Raw genomic sequence first — 22,618 nt, forward strand, 5'->3', positions numbered from 1 at the left:
ACGATTAAAAAAGGAATAGAAAAACATCGATAAGTTTCAAACTAAGGATCCTATTCAAGATCTTTGAAAAATAGTTTTATCACAGATGTAACTATGTAAATAGTATGTGTCATGGACAGTAAGGCCGAAGGTGGATGTCCTAACCCTAAGTTTTACGATAAAGTTGACCCTGGTCAGATCAAAATGTAATGCATGGAAAATTTCGTAGGTTTAATAAAATCTTGGTGTATTAAAACAAAAAAATTATTTGAAATGTAGAATTATAATCTTAAAATTGAATAAAAAAAAAAATCATGGATTTTAGTTTATTTTTAATTAATTAAAAATTACTCCGAATACATAATAGACGAAGAATGAACATATGGAAAATTGTACGTACAAATATATTTATTAATGAAATATATATTAATTATTAATATATTTTTAATATATTAATTTATTATTTTTATTATTTATTATTTATTAATTTATTATTTTTAGTATATTAATTTATATATAATACAATATAAAATAAAATAACAATTTATATTAGACACAGATTTAAAGATTTGCATGTGTTAGACATATACTTATGTATGTGTGCAAGAAATTCTTCGAAAAGATGATACATGGGAAAACTTGGACTAGTTTAAGTGAAAAAGTGGGGATAAGGGCCAAAAATCATCCCCTCCATAGACGATCCTTTTGGCCTATATAAACTCAGAGGATATCGTTCTCATCCCTCTTCACTCTTCTCTTATCTTCTGTTCTCGTCCTTCTGATGGGACACTCTCTCTTGCTGTGCTAGTCAATCGATTATTTAGTTTTAACTTAAATTTTGCTCACAAGTAAATTCACCCACAAGGTTGGAACATTCAAAACTGTCAAGACAACCCTACCATGCGTTACTGAAGTCGATTTTGTGAACGAATCATTAAAGATTTTTTTCGACGAGTTATTTATCAATTATGTAAGTAATTAATTTTTATTATTAAATAATTTGTTAAATAAGAGTTAAAAGTGTTGGTAGACTTACAATCTTGCTTAAATTGTTTAAATTGTTGAAAATTTTCTCGATAATTTATTAAGGAAATTCAAATGGAAACAATTTCATTTACAATGAATTTTCTAAATTTCTACTAATGATAGAAATTCAAATTAGAAACTAAACAAAACCTTCCGATTGTATTCTCACTGTATTAGTTTACACAATGACAAATTTATCTTTAAGGAATACTACGTAAATTTCACGTACTCTGCGGTTACTTCGATTCGTTTGCGATATTGCTTTCTGTTTATTTCACGATAAACTTGTAAGTACAATATTGATAAATCCAAAGATAAACATGTCTCTAAACATAATCATGTTCTTGACGTAATACTTATCTTGTAGTCTTACTCATAATGAGAAACGTATTCTTTTTAAATAAAGAAAAATCGTTTTTTTCAACATGAAGATTAAAATGATGACAGAGGTCGATTGATAATATTCTTTTCGAAAAAATCGATTATCTTTTTTGACTAACGATTTACGTCAAATCATATTGATATATTTATTTTATCACAGTGTTAAGATCTTCTTCCAAAATATTAATACGAAAAATATGAATCATTTAGCAAATTTTGATTTCAATAGAAATAGTTGTTTTCTTTTTTTCCTCTTACAGAGTAGTCATACGAATATATATATATATATATATATATATATATATATATATATAAAAACAATTAGATATAATTTTATTTTTATAATAAATCACAATCGTAATTTATATCATATATGTTAAAATATAATATTTTAATATTAAATAATATATTAAAATATACGATATTTTAAATATATAAATCTTATATATTTTATAATATATTTTAATTAAATATATTTTGTTAATAATATAATTTAATAAATAATAAATATATATATATATATATATATATATATATTTTATGATTAAAAATATAAAAATTCTGGTTGTATTAATTTCGTGAAAAAAAAAAAAAAAAAAAAAAAAATAGAAAAAGCAAAGAAAGGAAAATAATTCGACCACGTGTCATGGTCGGATCAAGTGTAACATTTGCAGATGTAAAAGTGTTTTGCAAAGTATTTAATTCATCAAGATTTGTATAAAAGCCATTAACGCTTAATGCAAAGCTTACATGCGGGAACGAACGAACGTACGAAGAGTATGTAAATAAATACTTGCACGTTACAACTACGTCAGCGTGTAAACTTTAGCGTAGCCAGTTTTTTTTTTCTTTTTTTTTCTTTTGTTTTTTGTCTTTTAACGAATAAACAAAATCTTTGTACTATCTCGTTAGTGAGATTGTTTGCTACGAAATTACGAATCTCTGTTATTTAATTAGCGATCCAATGAAACTCAACTACTTAACTTTTTCGTTAAAATTTATCATATACGCATCTATCCTTCGTTGTTGAATTAAACGACCATTTATCACGTGTCTCTTGACAAATGGATAATTTTCATTAAATATGCATTAGATTAACTTAACAAATACGTAAGACATTATATATTTCAATATTAGCACAACTAGGGAAACCTATACGACATGCTTGTTTAATTTGAAATATTCCAAATTTTCCATAATACATTTTCCTTTTTTTAACTTTCTTATTTTTCTTTTTTCTTTTTTTTTTTTTTTCAAAGATTAAACAATTGTTAAGAAGAAGAAAAAAATGAGTAAGATCTGAATCGTATGTAACGTAATGATCATAAATTAATAAACGTATAATAATTGTCATGACGATACTACATAAACGTGACTACTATTTCGTAATTTTTCTTTATCTCGATGCATCATTGAAATTTATTTTATTTATTTTTTTTTTTTTGTTTTTATTCATATTTAAATATATAATAATCTTGATCGTTATTAAACGATTTTTTCTTTTAATTTTCTTTTTCTTTTTTTTTTTTTTTTTATTATTTTTGACCTGTCTTAAAAAGTAAAAGTTTTATTTGAAAATCGTGCATACGTTGCAACTGCATTGTTTAGTTGCAACAACGAAACTGGACCATTATTAAACAAGACTTTATATATTTATTTGATCATAATGATAAATTAGAAAAAATAAATGATCAAAATCAATATGTCGAAGAACATTTGTTTTCTTAATTTTTATTTTCTAAATTTGCAATTTAATGTGACTATTCGAATTTAATTAATATATAATAACAAAATTGTCATGCGTACGTTCTTCTTAATATATATATTCTCTTATAATCTTTTACATTTTCACATCGACATATATATATATATATTTTTTTTTTTTTCAATAAATTATCCCTATTCTCCAAAAAAAAAAATAAAAACTCGACGAATTTGTGTATTACGAAAGACGAAATTTGAAAAATACTACTGCGTGCTACCACTGAGTGTACCCACGTAAAAATATTGTCAATTTTAATTCCCCCACTTTGTTTTCATTGGACTTAACCGAAGTTTTGTATATAAAAAAAGTTCATAATAATAATAATAATAAAAAAAAAAAATATATATATATATATATATATATGTATATAAATGTTGAGGAGTTCCCTCGTCAGCAGTAGTTATAAACGTCTGAAGCTTCAACGTTATCACGACAGTTAGTTGTTATCATCGAAAGGTTGGTGATCGTTTCGTCTACAAGCGGTTTCGTAATGAATTAAATAATACTCATTGATTTTCAAATAAAATCATTATATTTGATTTTGTATTATTATTATTATTATTGATCGTTATCAACTTGTAACTCTGATCGCGATAATATCTTTGTTTCTGAAGAAACTTGATTTCAATTTGAAAGATATAAAACGGCAAAATAGTATTAACGTTTTTTTTAATTCTTTTTCTTTTTTTTTTTTATTATTCTCTTTATTTCATCTAACGACTTCCTTTTGGACCGAACGATCTCTCTCTGTCTCTCTCTCTCTCTCTCTCTCTCTTTCTAACAGGTGAGTCACACCTAGCATCTATGTGTTTTTTTTTCTTTTTTTTTTTTTTTTACGTAAGCAAATAACCACTACTAATGATATTATTATATCCTGGTAATTAATTTCAAAGAATGCGATTAGATAGAAATAGAAACAAATTAAAAACAATAAAAAAAAAAAAAAGAAAGAAAGAAAAAAAAACCGAATATAATAATTAAATTATTTGTCAATTATTTTTTTTCTTCTTATTAATTTTAATTATACGATTTTAATTTTTTTTCCCCTCGCTTTAATTTGAAACAATAAAAATATAATAATAATATATAATAATAATATTAATAATAATTCGTGTAAAAGGAACAAAAAAAAAGACAAGTCGGAATTAATCAGAAATTATTCGAGGCATCCGGATAATCAACGACAATGAATAACGAACATTTTAAACGGATTATTATCTTTAATCGTTTCAACAGATTTTCATCATTCATTAATTATTTAAAATATTTTCTATTTAAAGATGCTTTTATCAAGGATTAAACAAAAAAAGAACAAAATCTAATCGTTAATTGGACTACCCGATAATGATGGTTTCACCGGGACCTGATTATCGAAATATTTCGGGGGGGAGGGGGTGGGAGAGGGGTGGTAGTTTTGATCAATAAATTTCAATAATAATTGAAACACACTCGAGAACAATATAGTCAAAATTCTTCATTGGCCCGTTTCAATTTATTCTAAATGCACATCGTTCTGTTCCATCAATTATTTTACTGTATGTCATATCATTCATCTTAAGAATAATATTCAGACAATATTTAATATTTCATGATACACATGTTTCTAAATGATCAAACGTACTATTTATAATATTAGAAAAATTCTATAATTTATTTTAAAATCAATAAATAATAAAAAATTATCGAACAAAATAATAGGCCCGTTTCAATTTAGCCTAAATGTGCACATCGTTGTTTTGCATCAATTATTTGACTGTATGTCATATCATTCATCTTAATATTTCATGATACATACATTTCTAAATGAATAAATTTACTATTTAAAATATTAGAAAAATTCTAATTTACCGTAATATCAAATAATCTAACAAAATGATGACGAATCTAATAAACATTAGATCTGCTTAAATTAAATCGAACTATTACATAATATGAATAATATATTATACGTTAGTACGTTTCAATGTTCAGTCAAAAAGCAATTTCGAACATTCCAAACCGCATCCCTTCTCCTCCACCCAACCACCCTCTCTTTTTCACCCTCTCTCCTCCTCTTTTCTCTCCGCAAACGTTGTGTAAACGTACACGCGGCCCAATAAACGAGATTTCCCCATTGCAACACGTTTCATTTTCTCCCAAATTTATCGAACAAAGTAATTTCTCTTTACCACCTTCCTCCCAACCCCACCTTTCCCTTCACCCTCCCCCCTCCCACCATCACCAGCCTTCAGGCTAGGATAGGATATCACAAATATTAAAGGAAATAAGGATTTTCTTTGTGATAGATGGGGAAAGGGTGGGGGGTGGGGTGGAAACCGATAAAAGGAAATTCGATTTCCCATTCTCGTAACGCAACGATGATCTTTGGCATAATACTCCCCCCCCCACCACCCACCCACCCATCACCACCACAACCACCACCAATCAGAATATTTTCAATCAAATTTCATTGTATCTCGGTTGGTTAGTTTTTTGGTTAATAAATTAATAATTTTGAGAGAGAAAAAAAACGAACATCGGTTTAATTTAAAAAAAAAAAATCAAAGAACCTTTGTACTTTCCATAGAAATGTCAGGGGACATGGGGGTTAAAATAGAAATGATTTGTTGACATTACAAAAGATCAAAGTAAGGAAGAAATAACGAAAGATGTTTCATGGATGGTTTGAGAAAGTGAAGGACGATGTTACAAACTAGAATGTATGTTTTAATGACAAGAAAAGATAAAAAAAAAAAAAAAGGTCAATCAACATAATTATCAGCCTACAGCAGTAACCAAGACATTAACGATTTACAATTATTTTAACAAATCTTTGTGACAGTTCATCAACGAGTGACAACTTAACGATGTTTATCTTTCGCTAAGTTAAATCAATAATAAATATTGTTTCGAAAAATTGTACGCGTAAAAAACAAAGTTGTAAGTTATCTTTTGATTATTTTAATATCGAAGCAATAAGAATCAAAAAGAAAAAAAAAAATTAAAATTAAAATATGCTAATCCGCAAGGACGACAGGATTTGTTTGAACTACGTCAGAAAAATGTCACAGTATTACGATTCAGATTATTCTATTCTCTTAATAAGAATAATAATAAGAAAAAAAAAATTATATCGGTTAACATAAAACATGATAAAACATGATGATACAAGGCAAAAGAAATTTTTAGTAAGAAACATGACGATTAGTCGTTTAAATAATTACAAATGTTCCCCTTCCCATGCATTATCAATTATGTTCGGTATATATATATATATATATATATATATATGTACACTTATTTGTATTCTATCCTTTAATTATAAAGATTATATCACATCACGGATCGTCAATTATTTATTACATGTAACAATCGTAATTCATGCATTTAAATCAAACGAAAGAAGAAAAAGAACATACACACACACACACACACACTCTTGCGAAAAACATGGGGTAGATAACTAATTTTCTGTCATTCTGATTATTTGAAAAAAAAAAAACATAATAATCAATTAACAATTAATTTCAATCAATTTTATTTTCATTCTCGATAATACGAAATGAAAAATTAATAAGTTTGTTTTTCTCTTTTTGATTTTTATAATTGTCCATCGATTAAATTATATCTAAAAGTATCGTCGTAAAATTAAACAATCAATATTTCAACCGATTATTAATAAATAATTATGTTGAAGTAATAGAAAAAATTCTTTGTTTGTTTTTTTTTTTTTTTTTTTTTTTTTATTTATATTCGATGAATTATCAATTATTTTAATTCGTTATTTTATTTTCACAGTTAGATGCATTCTCGATGCAATATGCATAAATATTTGTATTAATTTTTTTAGTTTAAGTTTAAAAATAAAATATAAAAAACGAAATACGATTATTTCAAAAAAAAAAAAAAAAAAAAATGACATCAATTTTATACTTAAAGTTAATAATATGGAAAAAATAGCAAAGTGACCATCCCTAGTATTTTCTTTCTCTTTTTAAACGTTTCTACGTAGATGAATAAACATACAACAAAAACAAAACAAAAATAAAATTCTCTTACTTTATACGGTAACATTATTTCGTGTCGTGGGAGAAACAAAGAAAAATAAATAAATAAATAAATAAATAAATAATAACAATCAAATCTCGGGTGCCTTGTTTGCAATTTATAGAAAAACACAAAATAAAAAATAAAAAATAAATAAACAAACTTTTATATCGATCTGTCGTCAACGACGACGACGACGACGACGACGAGAGTTTCGCTAAAAACATGGTTAAAAGAATTCATGGGGGTTAATATTCGTATGTCCAAGCAATGCAACAACACCAACACCAATACCACTTACTATCCTTGCCAACAGTACTCATTTTTTCCTATTCAATCTTACCCCTCTTGTTTACCGCTCTTTTCCATTGCAAAACCGTTATATTTATTATGGTTTTCAGTTTCTACGCTAACTGATTTACCCAACGTGTTTCTCAAACACACCAACACACACAAACACACATACCACAAGCACACAGGTGATATTAAATTCAGTACCGTGGAGAAAACCAAAGAGAGTAGAGTAAAAGAGTTAAAAAAAAAAAAAAAAAAAAAAAAAAAGAAAATGAAAAAAAAAAATAGGAACGCATCCGTGCAACGGTAGTATCGTTTACGTCCGAATAAAATTTAATAATAGAAAAAGAAAGAGATATAGATAGAGTAACCGTGCATATTCGTACATGCATACATCGAATTTATCCTAAAACGAATTATTTATAAATTAAATATATCCGTGAAATGATAAGCTATTAAAAAAGATTAAACTTGAATTACAATTTACAATGTAATAGGATTCTACGATCAGTATAATTCTTCTACGAAATTCATTATAAACAGCGTGCGTCAGTAAAAAATGTTCAAAGAATCATTACAAACATTTGTTCCTATCATCTTATAATTATCATCTTCGTGTATCCTTTTGATTTAATTTATTTCTTTCTTTATTTTTTCTTCTCTTTCTCTTTCTCATTCTCTTATCTCGTTTTACGTCAAAACATAAATTGCAAAAATGACGAAAAAGGAATTTCAAAATGTTTTCTAACGAAAGATCCGATCTATAATAATTATCAATCAGCATTTCTTGAAACCATATTAACGGTTTATATAATCATATTAATATATTTCATAATTTTTTTAATATAATAAAAAATATATTAATATATTATAATATTTTAAAATATATATATATATATATATATATATATATATATATATTATAATTTTTATTAACATATAATGTTATATAATATATATGTATAATTTAATCATATTAATTTCACCTATACGATGAAAGTAATTGTCAATAATTACCATTATTAATGCTACTACTTCGAAATAAATTTTAACCAACTAAAAAAAAAAAGGACAAAGAAAATAATACAAACAACTATAATATACACGCAAATGACATTATTAAATTTCAATTAAATTATTCTATTCGTTTGATCAACTAATCACGCGTCTTCCCGTCCCACCCCCTGTCCTCCTCCACCACCGCCTCCTCCTCCTTCACCTTTATCGTACGTTTAAATAAATATGTATATTTCTTATTAAAACGCAATGAATACACTTTTTCTTTTTTTTTCTTTTCTCTTTTTTCTGAGGAAACAGTCTACCACAGACGTAATGTCATAATGTTTGATACTTCTTTAAACATATGATACGCATAATAAATATGTTCCAAGAAAGCCTGATGATTATCATGGATCACGATCGTCTCTACGAACTACTACTATCATTATACTACTACTAGTACGTTCGTGAAACAAATGTTTGAAAGACGTGTACCTCTGACGCCAGGTAAAATAGACAACGATAACAAATGGTCGATTAAGCTTGCAAACCATCAAATATTTGTTCAGTGACTCCCACGTTCTATATATCTATCTATCTCTCTCTCTCTCTCTCTCTCTTTCTCTCTCTATCTCTATCTCTTAGTCTTTGTCTTTGTCTTTGTATTTGTCACTTACTCTTACTCTCTTAGTCAACTAATGTGTCAGAAAGCACGTGGACTGAAGACTGAAAACTTATGTGTCTGTGTGTGTGTATGTGTGTGTGTGTGTGTATTCTTCGATGATCCTCGTCGTCTCGACATTGTCTTCTTAATTGTTGTCATTGTTGTTGAGGGTCTTGACGAAGTCAAAGTATCGTAGCTGACGAGACTACTACTACTACTACTAGTAAGTCTTCCTCTCACATCAGCTGAAATATTTTAATCATATTCTCCTACTTTAATCATATTCAAGGTCACAAATTTTAAACTAATATTAATATAATACGAATGGAAAAGTTTAAGAAATTTAATCACCGTAATCTGACATTGGCAGACAATTTATTATTTGAGCACGGTGAGCACGGAATGTTAACGTTACTTTAAGAAAGGGTATTTAATACTCTCTCTCTCTCTCTCTCTCTCTCTCTCTCTCTCTCTCTTTCTCTTTCTTTCATTTGAAATTGATGACGCAAATGTCACGAGAATTATAATTGTATGTATGTGTATGTGTGTGTTTGTTTATGGCGTTAGGCCAGCTGATTGGAGTCCTTTAAAAAAAATTGTTGAAAAAAAATTCCTATGTTTACTATATATTGTACAAATATTATTATAATATATAATATATATTTTGTATTAAACAAATGATGAAGAGAATCTTATCTTTTTTTTTTTATTATTATTATTATTATTATTATTTCTTATGTCATCGAATTTGTAATTATCAATAACGTTAATTATTATCTTTCAATATAAACGAAATAAAAAAAAGAGATCATAATTAAATTAATGTTACATTTAACGTGGTTTTTTTAATTACAGATGATAAAATAATTTGACATTCGTATGGCACATATTTGCAAATTCTTATTCGTACACGCGTAAATACCATGTTATATGGCCTTGAAATTGAATATATATATATATATATTCCAAATGGTATTAACTATACGTAATTGTTTCAACTAATGCAGTAAATATGTATTACGAAAGAAACACCAATCCTGTGTTTCATATAAAACAGAAAAATCGTTGTGTTTTTTTTTTTTTTCTTGTGTGTTTCATTCTTTTTATCAACAACTTCTTCTACAAAATTACTTATTATTTTTATATATGAAAAAAAAAAATACATAAAAAATAAATAAAAAAAGTATAAAAAAAGAAAAAATTAAAGGAAAACGGAAACATGGGAGAATTAGGTGATTTCCTATTATCGTCATTAAATAAAAATAAAGTTTGAAGAATAACAAAATAATAAAAAAAAAAAAAATAATAATAGATGTATGTGACAAAAATATATTACTTCCGGTTAATTTTAATCGCCATTTTTTTCAAATAATCTTTACGATATAACATTTAAAAACCATCACGAGCACGAACTCATTAGACATATTTACAAGATAACAACACATTTTTCATATTTTTTTTTTTTTACACATATACAACAAGTCCGTATCGTTGTTCTGACTTTAAACTTTACAAACTGACAAGAAATTAAAAAAAAAAAACAAAAAACAAAAAAAAATTGTAGGAAAACGTGATTTTCTTTTTTTTTCTTTTTTTTTTTAAATTACAACTAACAGCGAATGTGTTTTATCTCGATGATAATTATTTTATTTTGTTATTTTTATTTATATACGACACCCTTTGATACATAAATTAACAATTCGATGAAACATTATCGAAGATGGTGAACAGAATAATAAAAAATAAATAAATTACAACAAGAAAAGAATATTTGTTTAATATATTATTACTTTTTATTATTATTACTATTTATTATTATTTATTCATTTAATATATTTAATATTGTATTCAATATTTGAACCATTCAAATAATATCATTTAACTTATTTTATTCACAAATAATGTAACAAATATTATATATCTTATTATTCGATATAGAAATATTTATATATTATAAAAATATATCATTTAAGGTTTTTCGTTTTGATTAAACGACGTTGAAAATACTTTTGAACTTTTCGTCAAAAATTCTTTTCACGAAACATTTAATCATATTTAACACACTCGACTAAACATTTTCATATCTTCATATATTTTTCGATATATACTTATACCTACGTACTTTCTGCATGCTTTGTTTGTTTACTATGCTTTACTTTCCTTCTCTCTCTCTCTCTCTCTCTCTCTTTCTCACACACACCTTCTGTTTGTCTGTCTTTCTTTATTATTGTTGAATAAAAAGTGCAATCATGTTGAAAGAAAATCGTTTATATAATAAAAGAATCATCGTGAGAATGGTAACGATGACATATGGAATACATGAGAAAGAAAGAAAGAAAGAAAGAAAGGGTGAAAAACGTAAAGAAACGAAACCGAACAAGGCAGAAAGAAACAAACAAAAAAGAGGGTAAAGGGTGGTGGTGGTGGTGGTGGCTTAAATGAGGAGGAGGAGAAGGAGGAGGAGGGTGTGTTAAAGGGTGGTGGGAAAAATGGGATGATAAAAAAAAGGCGCAAGTGAGAAACAATGAGTTTTCGTTCTTGTTAATGGCACAAAGGGAAAAGTACCTCATTCTCTCTCTCTCTCTCTCTCTCTCTCTCTTTCTCATTGGTCGCAAAGATACACCGCTCGTATACACCGTATTGTAAAAATGTTCACTAGTTCACGTTTATTTTCTCCCTCCGCCCGCCCTCTCCTCCCCCTCCCCCTCCTTCCTCCTGTAAACGAAAAAAAAAAGGATGGTGTATCGAAAGAAGACGGTTGGGCTGATGTGACCGGAGTGAAAGAAGGGTGTGGAACAAAGGATAAGGGAAAATTGGATTCGTTAAGAAAAAAAAAAAAAAAAGAAAAAAAAAGAGAAAACAAAATAAAGTGAGAAATGGAACGGAGCCAAGACACGACACGTAGAAGAGAAAAAGAGAAAGAGCGAGAAGGGGGAGTGAGATGGGGCATAGGAGAGAAAAGGTTCATGAATTTGTGGCACCGTTTTGTCGCACTGTTCTCGCATTTTTAGAAGTCCTTCCTTCTTACAAGGACGAGAAGTACATACCCATCTACAAATGTGCACTCACAAATACGTGTATCATATCTGTGTATATATGTGTGTGTGTGTGTGTGTGTGTAGATTTGTGTTATAACAAGTCAGGTTTATCATACGTTCCTTTTTCTTCTCGTGCTTGTAAATATGAAAATTTGTTTTTGAAATTTGTAAAAAATTCCAATATATATTCTTTCGTTATGGAAAAACAAAACAAATTTAAGGGATACAAAGTGACGTGTATGATTCGTTAATTTGATTTAACGCGTTTGTCAAACTCAAAAATAACAGTTCACGCGTCGTTCTCTCGATTTAATTAATAGATAAATAAAATAAAAATAACAAATGTTGGAATTCATTCGGAAAATTGATACACTCGACACACGTTTGTTTGTTTGTCTTTTTTTTTCTACTTTCTTTTTTTATTTCTTTTTTGTCAATTTAATAAGAGAGACATGTGAGGAACAGAATGATAACCAAATTGGCGTGGGCCATGCGTGAACAGTCACATTAATATTCATAGTAAATAAATTAATCGTAACTTTGAAGAGATAAAGTGATAAAGAGAGAAGTATGTTTGAAAAAGAAATATTTAAACGATGTACGTAAATATGCAATAATAATAATAATAATAATAATACAAAACATTGTTAAAACAAACGATACACCCATCATACGCAAAATATGAAATTTTATTTAATATATATATATATATATATTTTTTTTTTCTTCTATTTTTCATTTTTTTTTTTGAAACTCTATAATCAAAGTATTACGTTGAAAAATATCTTCTCTCTATGGAAGTAAAAAAAATTTGATTTACCTCTAAATAGGATGAAGTCAACCCAAAGTATACTATATATATATATATATATATATATATATATATATATATATATTCTCTTTTCTGCATTATACGTTAGAGGGAGAAATGTGAAGGAAAAAAAATACAAGGGGGGGGGGGTGAGGAAAAATAATTCTTTTTTAAATAACACGAGAGAACCCAAGAAGAGCTCAATACTGTTACCCCCCTTTTTTTTCGTAACGCAAAAAAATAAACAAAAAAAGAAAAAGAAAATAAAAGGAAAAAAAAAAGAAAGAAAGAAAGAAAGAAAAATAAAAAAATACAAAAAAAAAAATAGAAGGTACAGTGATGGTAGTAAAGCAACAACCCTCTCTCTCTCTCTCTCTCTCTCTCTCTTCTAGTACACCGTACATGGGTACACCGTTGATAAAAAGAAAGTTCATGAATAGTAAGCACCCACTGCTGCACATCTCCTCCTCGACGAACATTCTCTCTGTCTCTTTCTCTTTCTCTCTCTCTCTCTCTCTCTCTTTCTCTCTTTGGATCGTACCTACCTCCCTCCCTCCCTCCCTCCGTCGCACCTATTCTCTCTCTCTCTCTCGCATACTTCTGCACTTTGCAAAAACACCCGAAAGAGAGATAACGCTACTTTTTTGAATCGGCTTCTATTATTAAATGTAGGTCGTGTTGCGTCATCGCGCGATGTCCGTTGCCGGAAAAGTGGATGAAAAAAAAAAAAAGGATAGACGAAGAAAAAAAAACGAACCAACAAACAAACAAACAAAAAAAATATAAAAAAAAAAAATAAATAAATAAAACGTGTAGAAAAGGACGGAAAAATGCATCCAGTTGCATTCTCTCTCGCTTTCTCTCGCTCTTTCTCTAGTGAGTTTTCTCTATTTCGTTCTTTATTTAAAAACGTTGCGTTTAAATTCACCGAAGTGATTTTCAACGTGATACCAAAAAACGTGCTAGACAAAAATAACTATTGGATTCGTCCTATTAGATAAATAGAAAAAGGGTCGAGCAATTTTTGATCTTTTTGACAAATCATTCGATTACTTACGAATTTTTTACGATTACATTTACGACTCTTACGCGATCTCAATTTTTTCCTTGTTTTTTTTTTTTTCATTTTATATTCTAATTTTTTCTCTTTCCCCCAATTAAAAATTTCATTATCAAAAGAAAAATATATCCTTTTTTTCTTTTATCTGTGGAAAAAATATCCTACGTAACTTGAATACTAACACGCCAATTAGAAATTAATCCTGATACCTTTTTTCCCCCCTTCTTTCTCCCCTCCCCCTCACTTATCTAACTTTCTTCTATCAAATATCTACATTATGATTTGTTCGATTTAAAAATGAGAAAGGTTTTCTTTTTTTTTTTTACTTTCTTCGATTTTCTTCATCATGAAACTACTCCGACTAACAATTATTTACTTTGTTTTATTATTTTTTCTTTTTGTATAAACGAAGGCACCCCTTTCGGACAGATTTTAATTGGGTCAAAAAAAAAAAAGAAAAAGAAAAAGAAAGAACAAAAATTTCAACTAACGATCCGCGAGAAAGTATGAAAAGTACGGATAATAGAAATGAAACAAACCAACGTCATGGTATTTCAACATAAATTTCGTCATCGTTTGGTTATACATATATATATATATATATTCTATCTATCTTATTTGAAAGAGAAAGAGAGAGAGAGAGAGAGAGAATGAAATTAAGAAAAATAACTAAATTAAGAAAAGTGTTATGCAAACGTTTGTACGGTCTTAATGCGTTAATTAAATCGATTGGAATATCTATTAATCGTTTCTATCGATAGATAACGACGATTTTACTATCGTACGTAAACGTGTACGATATATTGTAATTGGATTTGTCCCGACGTACGTAATGGTTCCTACCATCCTTAAATCTTGCACAGTTCGTGCCAAATTACCTTGATGTCACATACGGTGATAGTATATTATATCACAAAGAGAAGGAGAAGTGGGCTCTCAAATTTGTTCAATATCAATTCTAACGTGTGAAATAAAAATATATCATCATCAGCATTAGTTTGAAATCGTCTAAGTGAAATTAAAAATCGAAATCAAATCAAATCAAATCAAATCGAATCGAATCGAGTGTATAACGTTACTGTTTTGTGTCAAGGAAATAAAACTTTCTCGTGTCGTAATGGAAAATTTTCAAGAATTTCTTCTAACCACCGACAAAAGTCATAAAGATTAAATACACGACGAATTGAGAAATCAACGAAAAGAAAAAACAAAATATAAATTTCTTTTTCTTTTCTCACTTTCAAAAAAAGTCATTACTATTATTATTATTATTATAGTTCACGAAATTAATTATCTATGAGTCATTCTTCCTTTTTAAAAGATTTCGCGAGAAAAAGAAAAAAACAAATAAAAGTGATCATTAAAAAATGAGTTGGCACAGGGTTAATCATAAATTTCAATTCGTTTAAAACGCCAACGAACAAAATCTCTAAATGATATGAGGAACCACCACTGTTGACACAACCCATAGTCGCGTGACAATGATTTTGATTTCACATTTTTTACCATCTCTCTTCTTTTCTCTTTATATCATTATCTCGTCAAACAGCTCAGAGTCACATGAGTTAACGTTGAATCACATGACGAATCCATTTAATAATAATTATGTAGATGCTTGTTTGCACGCGCTGACAACTTGCCGGGATCGTGAACGGGTCAATCGTTACGATTAATTCTCCCTCTCTCTCTCTCTCTCTCTCTCTCTCTTACATGAGTCTCATATGTATGTATATATGTGAACAAGCTTCTACGATTAATACATATATATATCAACATTGGGTCTGATAAACGATGCAGAAACAGATAAGAAAATGATAGAAAAAGAAAGAAAGAGAGAGAGAGAGAGAGAACTAGGAATAAAAGAAGGGGAAAGAAAAAAGGTGGGGGGATGGTTGTAGAGGGCATTGGATGGATACAATTTTGTTCCAGATGGTAACCGCACACGCTCCCACCCCCTTTTACGACCAATCGGCCTTATCCACATTCCTCCTACTTTGGCACACACTCTTCTCTTCCTCCCCTCCCTCCCCCTCCCTTCCCCCCTCTTACACACCTCCACCACTTTTTTACATTCTTTTTGTTTTCTTTCTGTTTATTTTATTTTTTTTTTTTTATTTTCTCGTCTCCCTACCCTTTCCACACCGTTAATAATCATACTCTATCGCGCTTCGTCTAGGTCGTTAGCATAATAACGTGAAGTGTGTGTGCTTTACCTCAATAGAATAGTAGGTAGGTAGTAGTCAGTACGTATCGTAGTTCTGATCGTATCGCATCGATCAAATCGAGTCACGCAAATCATTTCGGCAAATTGCATAAACCACAATACTCGATACCCTCCTACGCGTAACATAAACACATATATATATGTGCATGCAAATTAATATAAACGCAGTAAAGTAGATCTTCATTACGAAACATTAGCACATTTTTGTCAAAGATATATGATATCTAATAGAAAACTGATAGAAATTTGGTATACGGTTTCTTTTCTAGAAACAAGAAGTTGAAGAAGAAAAAGAAGAAGAAGAAGAAGAAGAAGAAAAAGGACAAAAAGAAAAGAAGAAAATAGGGACAAAGTAACGTGACTTCTTTCGTACACGGGCCATCTGACGAGTAGTCTTCAAAGAGACTCACACACAGACTTTACACTAAGCTGACTCTTCTGAGCTACTACTACTACTACTACTACTATTACTTTCTTACTCGAGGACTAGATCTTCAAAACTTCAAGTACTATTCTCGATCCGGATAGTTAAAAATCATTTAGCTAACCTACTCTAGCAAGCTGGTTGGTTGGGTGGATTGTATTCCTGAATCAAAAGTAAAACTCTGACGTTTCAAGATGACCATAGAAGCTTCTTCGATGATAGTAGATTATCTTGTCTTTATTGCATTCATCGTGATATCCTTTGTACTACCATTGTGGGGAAAATTTCGACGAAAAACCAAAGAGACAAAGGCTGAATATGTCTTCGCAACTGGACACGTGTCCATGGGGGCTATGATGTTATCCATTGCCAGAGGAACATTAGGTGTCAGAAGTTTCTTAGGTTATCCTTCTGAATTATATTACAAAGGGAATGCTATGTGGGAAACGTTGTACGGTATGCTTCTAGCATATCCAATCGTTTGCTTTATTTTCGTACCGGTTTATTATGATCTTGGTATTACATCGGTTTATCAATACTTGGACATGAGGTAATTTCATCATTTTATTTAATAATTATTAATGATAAGCAAAAAAATAATACATTATTATTAATTATAAATTTGTTTCATATAATTTTAGGTTCAAATCTAAACTGGTCAGATACATTGCAAGTTTTTCTTACGTCATAAGAAGTTTGTTAAATTTATCTGTGACAGTTTTTACGCCATGTGTAGCGTTAAAAGCAGTCATTGGTTTACCATATTGGGCAAGCATAATCGGTATAGTCACGATATCGGTTATTTTCACGCTAATGGTACGTTTATATAGTAATAATTCTGTTTTTTTTTTTTTTTTTTTAAACTTGTTGTTAACGATATTTTTGTTATTTTTGTGCGTGTAGGGAGGTTTAAAAGCTGCCATATTGTCGGACGTTATTCAAGGATTAATGATGATCGGTATATCGATAGTTTTAATAGTTCAAGGTACAATTGACGCGGGTGGTGTTAAAGAAGTCGTCAATGTTACCGTAGATCGTGGTCGTTGGGAGTTTTACAAGTAAGTATTCTAATATTAACTTGTTAATAGATCATTTTGTCATAATTCATCTTTACCTTATACTATATATATATAGACTTTTTTTATTATTATTATTATTATTTCTATTAGCTTCGACATGGACCCAACGATACGCGTGACAACTGTATCAGCAGTGCTTGGTCAGCTGTTCATGAGTCTATCTATTCTCGGATGTCAGCAAAATTTTGTTCAAAGATATTGCAGTATGAAAAGCAAGAACGAAGTTGTAAAGTAAGAATATTATTTTTATTATTATTTCTATTCAAACTATCCTAAACAAATATTACTATTTCGTAATCCGTAGACCCCTCCTCCTTCCACCGTCATATGAGAAATGTTGAAAACAAATTTAATGGGGGAAAAAAAAATATTAAAAATAGTATAACTATGTTATCATCATGCAACAATAATACTCGTAATTTAATGAACTCGCGTATCGATAAATTTCAAAATGAATATATTAACGTGTATAAATTGCAAAACTTCAAATCGTATATGTTCATTCTAGAGAAAAAATGTGAAGTATTAATTATTATAATAATAACCGTATAATTGACTATTGTTTATGACAATCTTATGCTTCCGTAAGTAATATCCGGTAAGAAGTTAAATCACCAAATTAAAACGGGGAATTTACGATTGATGAAATAAATAAATAAAAAAAAAAAACAGAAGTAAAATAATAATCGATAGTTTTTTTTTAATAATAATTTCGTACTAGTGTGAGTATTCTCGATACGCGTTTATTATCTCGTGTCATTCATTTAGAAAATTACGACAACGATAACAATAAACGACTGACTAAATTGTCATTTCTCCTTGGCCTTGAATATTGTTGATCATGGTTGAAAAAAAAAAAAAAAAAAAGAAACAAGTCACTTTTTTTTATCGTTTGCACTTCAAAACAATGTTAATAATTTTTTTTTAAATGTATATCACGTCATACATTTACGATACACGTCAAATAAATAACACACGACAAAATAGGATTCCAATTATTATAAATATTATAAATTGCATATTTAATGGTATGCACTTAAAAAACGTAAAATGTTTTTTAACAGTATTTATCAGTAATATTCATTTTGAAATCTCTCAGTCGACACAAATGAATGCTTACGAAGACTTCCTACTGTTTGCTCGACAAGAACATCTGGAAGGGAAGTAATTAGATCCGATGTGGACGTGTTCACATGCTCGTTAATTACGCTCGCGAACATTCGAATCACGTGACAACGAGGAAGAGTTTAGTTAAAACAAAATCCCCCTTTGTACCGCGTCCCACCTACCTCTACTCTACCTACCTATCTCATAATTATTCTTTTTTATTTACATTTTTTTTTTTCAACGATCTATCCTTATAGTTTTAACCAAAATGTTTCTAATCCTATTTTATAAAAAGAAAATGTCTTGTTTAAACAGTTATATGATACTTTATGTTAATCTAAAATAATATTACAACGAAGGATATTGTTATCATAAAAACACGTGGTCTTATCGTTGATAATAAAATGACAAAAGGAATAAGAAAACATAATAATAATAATAATAATAATAATACGTTATTTTTTTTAAACATTATTATTAGTTTCAGTTGCTATCGTTAGAGGAAAAAATTTCGTGATAAATTTCTTTACTGTATACTCTTTTTTCCCACGTACTTAACAAGACAATATGCTCGTTTAAAAGTGCAATGAAAAGCAAAAAAAATAAATAGAAAATGCACGAATAAAAACGATGTTATTTTATAAATATACTTTTACCAGGAACACTTTGAGGAATGACGGTATTCTTAAAAAAAAAAAAAAAAAGAAAAAGGAAAAAGATAAAACGGGGAAATATTTAAATTCTAAGAGAAACGTTGTACTTTTGCACACGGGGGCGTCGAAATAATTCGTAAATTATCTTTCGTTATAACGAAACACATCCGCCAAGCCAAGCCAAGCGGCTTCTTCTCGTTGTTAGGTACTATTTCTCTTCACTCCCTTGAGAATGAAAATAATTTCATTCTCGACGGACGCAAAAGTTTCCTAACTCGTCCTCGATTCTACTTCGTCGTGTATAACACGGCAACACCAAAAGATAACAACGACGACACAACTACGACGAGACTATGATAACCCTAGTTTAAATAATATAAACGATAATAAAATAAAAAAAAAAAAAAAAAAAGAGAGATAGACACGAAGAAAGAATGAATGTGCATGTGTGTATGTGCACATGATTGTTTGAAAGAAAAGTAACATGTAACTTGGGATTCAATTTGTATTTTTAATAATAAATGTGTAAACCACACCGACCACCAACAGGCGCACGCTATGTTTGTCTCTATTAAAAATTACTGGAAAATGTGACAAATTTTTTGTTTTTTTGCAAAGAAAAAAGTAACTCGCTAACGAAAGTAAAAAAAAAAAAAAACAAAAAAAATAGAAAACCATAACGTAGCCTAGGAGTTTTTTCAAAATATTATTTTCGAAATCTATACTAAATCGTAACGATGCAATTTCGGTATTGGTTTAAAATGATGAAAAAAAAAAAACAGAAATTATTATTTTCAATTCATCTATCTGTTTTTCAACAACAACAACAAAAAATATTAAATTGATCTAATAATCGTTATCGTATTCGACAAATTTAAAAAGAAATAATTTTTCCAATTATTTTTTGTACTAATTCAACGACATATTAGATAACAGAATAATAATTATAAATATAATTTACATAAGTAACGTGTGACAATCATCCTGCAGGTAGTCATTTATGATAATGAATCGTTGTCGTTTACGTTACGGGACGAAAATAAATGTAGGGTTTTCGAAAACAAAGTTCTTCGTAAAATGTTCGATGCAAAACGCGATGAGGAAACGGGCGAATGGAGAAAAAATTCCATAACGTTGAAGTACATCGATTGTACAACAAACCGGACATTATCAACGTCGTAAAATCACGCCGATTAAGATAGGCTGGTGTCACGTGGCGCGCATGAGGGAGGATCGAATGGCGCACAAAATATTGGTCGATATACCAAACGGAAAAGGACCATTAGGTAGACCGATACGTAGATGGGGGGATAATATTAGAAGGGACCTGAAAGAAATAGGATACGAAGACCGAAAATGGAAGGATCGCGCTGAGGGACGGGAACAATAGCGAGTTTTGGTATTTGCGGCAATGAACATTCGAGTTCTTAATGCCAGTTAATAATAATAATAATAATAAGTAATGTGTACGTTAAGTAATTTATTTAGCTTGCAGTACAATGTTTATAATAGAGTCTAATTTTAAATGGTAAATAATAATTATTACTGATAGTAAGAAAACAAAAACAAAATTGATATTTAATCAAAAAATCAGATTTAACACATAAAATTAAAAAACCAAAATCAAAAAGAATAAAATCAGTAAAATTTATCGTTTGTAACTGAGTAAAGATCGTATTTTTCGTATTTGAGGAAAATCGTTTTCTCTTACGACATAATCAATGAAGCCTTTTCGTCGAGGTAAATGGGCAGAAAGCCAAAAGTTTTAGTATGAGAGATACTCGACGTCCAATAAGGTCAATAATATCAATTCAACATCCGGCCGACATACGTTTTCTTACCCATGAAAATCCGAACTACTACTGCGGTATAAATCTTCCTTCTTACTTGGAATTATTTGTTTGGAAAGAATAAATACGCGAAACTTGGCTCCCCAATCAAGCTTACCAGAGAAGTAAGATAATCCTAAGGAAGTAAAATCGAATATAATCCCAACTACCTAATTCCTTCTCTTTTACTGACTTGAAAATTTAGTTCTTTACTTTTATCTTCTTCTACCTCGAGATTCTCTCTTTTGTGTAACCCTTATCATTCTAAGCAAAAATAATTGACCCGAAATATTTGTACATTCGTAAACTTTGAATTTAACTATGTTGTTTTATTTGACTTTTTCAGAACTATGATGGCAAACGTACCAACCATTGCCGTTCTATTCTCATTATCTTGGGTAGTGGGAATGGTGATCTTCGCCAACTACGCCGATTGCGATCCTCTGAGCATGGGTTACATCTCGAAATTCGACGAGATAGTACCGTTCTTCGTTCAAGACAAATTCCTCAACATGCCAGGTTTATTAGGTCTGGTAATGGCTACTTTGTTCAACAGTGCACTAACATTAGCCGTATCCAACCTAAATTCTCTGGCAACAGTGACGTTCGAGGACTTTCTAAGTCAAATTCCGGCATTGAGTAATCTCAAGGATACCATGCAATTACGAACGATCAAGATATTATCCGTGTTCTACGGTTTGTTAATAATCGGTTTAAGTTTCGTCGTAGCTATGTTATCCGGTGTTATAGAATCTTCAATGTTAATGACATCCGCAACATCCGGACCACTTTTAGGAGTTTTTATATTAGCAATGTTAGTACCGTGTGCCAATTGGAAAGGTGCATCAGCTGGAATGATATTCAGTCATGTTATGACACTATGGTTGACCTTTGGACATTTAACTGTTCAAACGAAAGACGATGTGTTACCTTTGTCAACTGATGGATGTAAAAACGATACTTTTTCACCGTGGATCACGAAACCTGGCAACGTGTTATATTCCGTGTCAAATGTTTCAACCATTGTCAACGATTGGGATAATACAACGTCGAGTATTTTAAAAGAAGAAACCTCCGACAATACATTAACATTCATCTACGCTATTACTTATATGTATTACGCCCTGATCGGCAGTTTATCGACGGTTATAGTTGGAATAATAGTCAGTTTATTCACGGCTAATGCCAAGGAAGATGCTTACGAGTTATACTTGTTACATCCGTTAGCCTACAAATTGTCAACACTATTCCCAGGAAAA

General features: G+C 29.4%; 1 protein-coding gene and 1 long non-coding RNA gene across 2 annotated transcripts in view; one reads left to right on the plus strand and one right to left on the minus strand.

The window, feature by feature from the left end:
• The window catches only part of LOC149030782 (uncharacterized), a 61,188-nt gene that overhangs the window by 36,422 nt on the left and 2,148 nt on the right, over positions 1–22,618 (minus strand). The gene's annotated exons all lie outside the window — the stretch shown is intronic.
• The window catches only part of LOC107064765 (sodium-coupled monocarboxylate transporter 2), a 37,641-nt gene that overhangs the window by 11,575 nt on the left and 3,448 nt on the right, over positions 1–22,618 (plus strand). The window contains 5 exon segments of the mRNA XM_015317792.2: positions 16,537–17,241; positions 17,333–17,507; positions 17,595–17,749; positions 17,861–18,001; positions 21,706–22,616. Of these exon segments, the coding sequence (XP_015173278.2) occupies positions 16,886–17,241; positions 17,333–17,507; positions 17,595–17,749; positions 17,861–18,001; positions 21,706–22,616 (1,738 nt within the window). The 5' untranslated portion in view covers positions 16,537–16,885.

The sequence above is a fragment of the Polistes dominula genome, unplaced genomic scaffold (genome assembly GCF_049000335.1).
Source record: "Polistes dominula isolate Pdom_NZ unplaced genomic scaffold, Pdom_raw_medaka contig_24, whole genome shotgun sequence".
Lineage (NCBI taxonomy): Eukaryota > Metazoa > Arthropoda > Insecta > Hymenoptera > Vespidae > Polistes > Polistes dominula.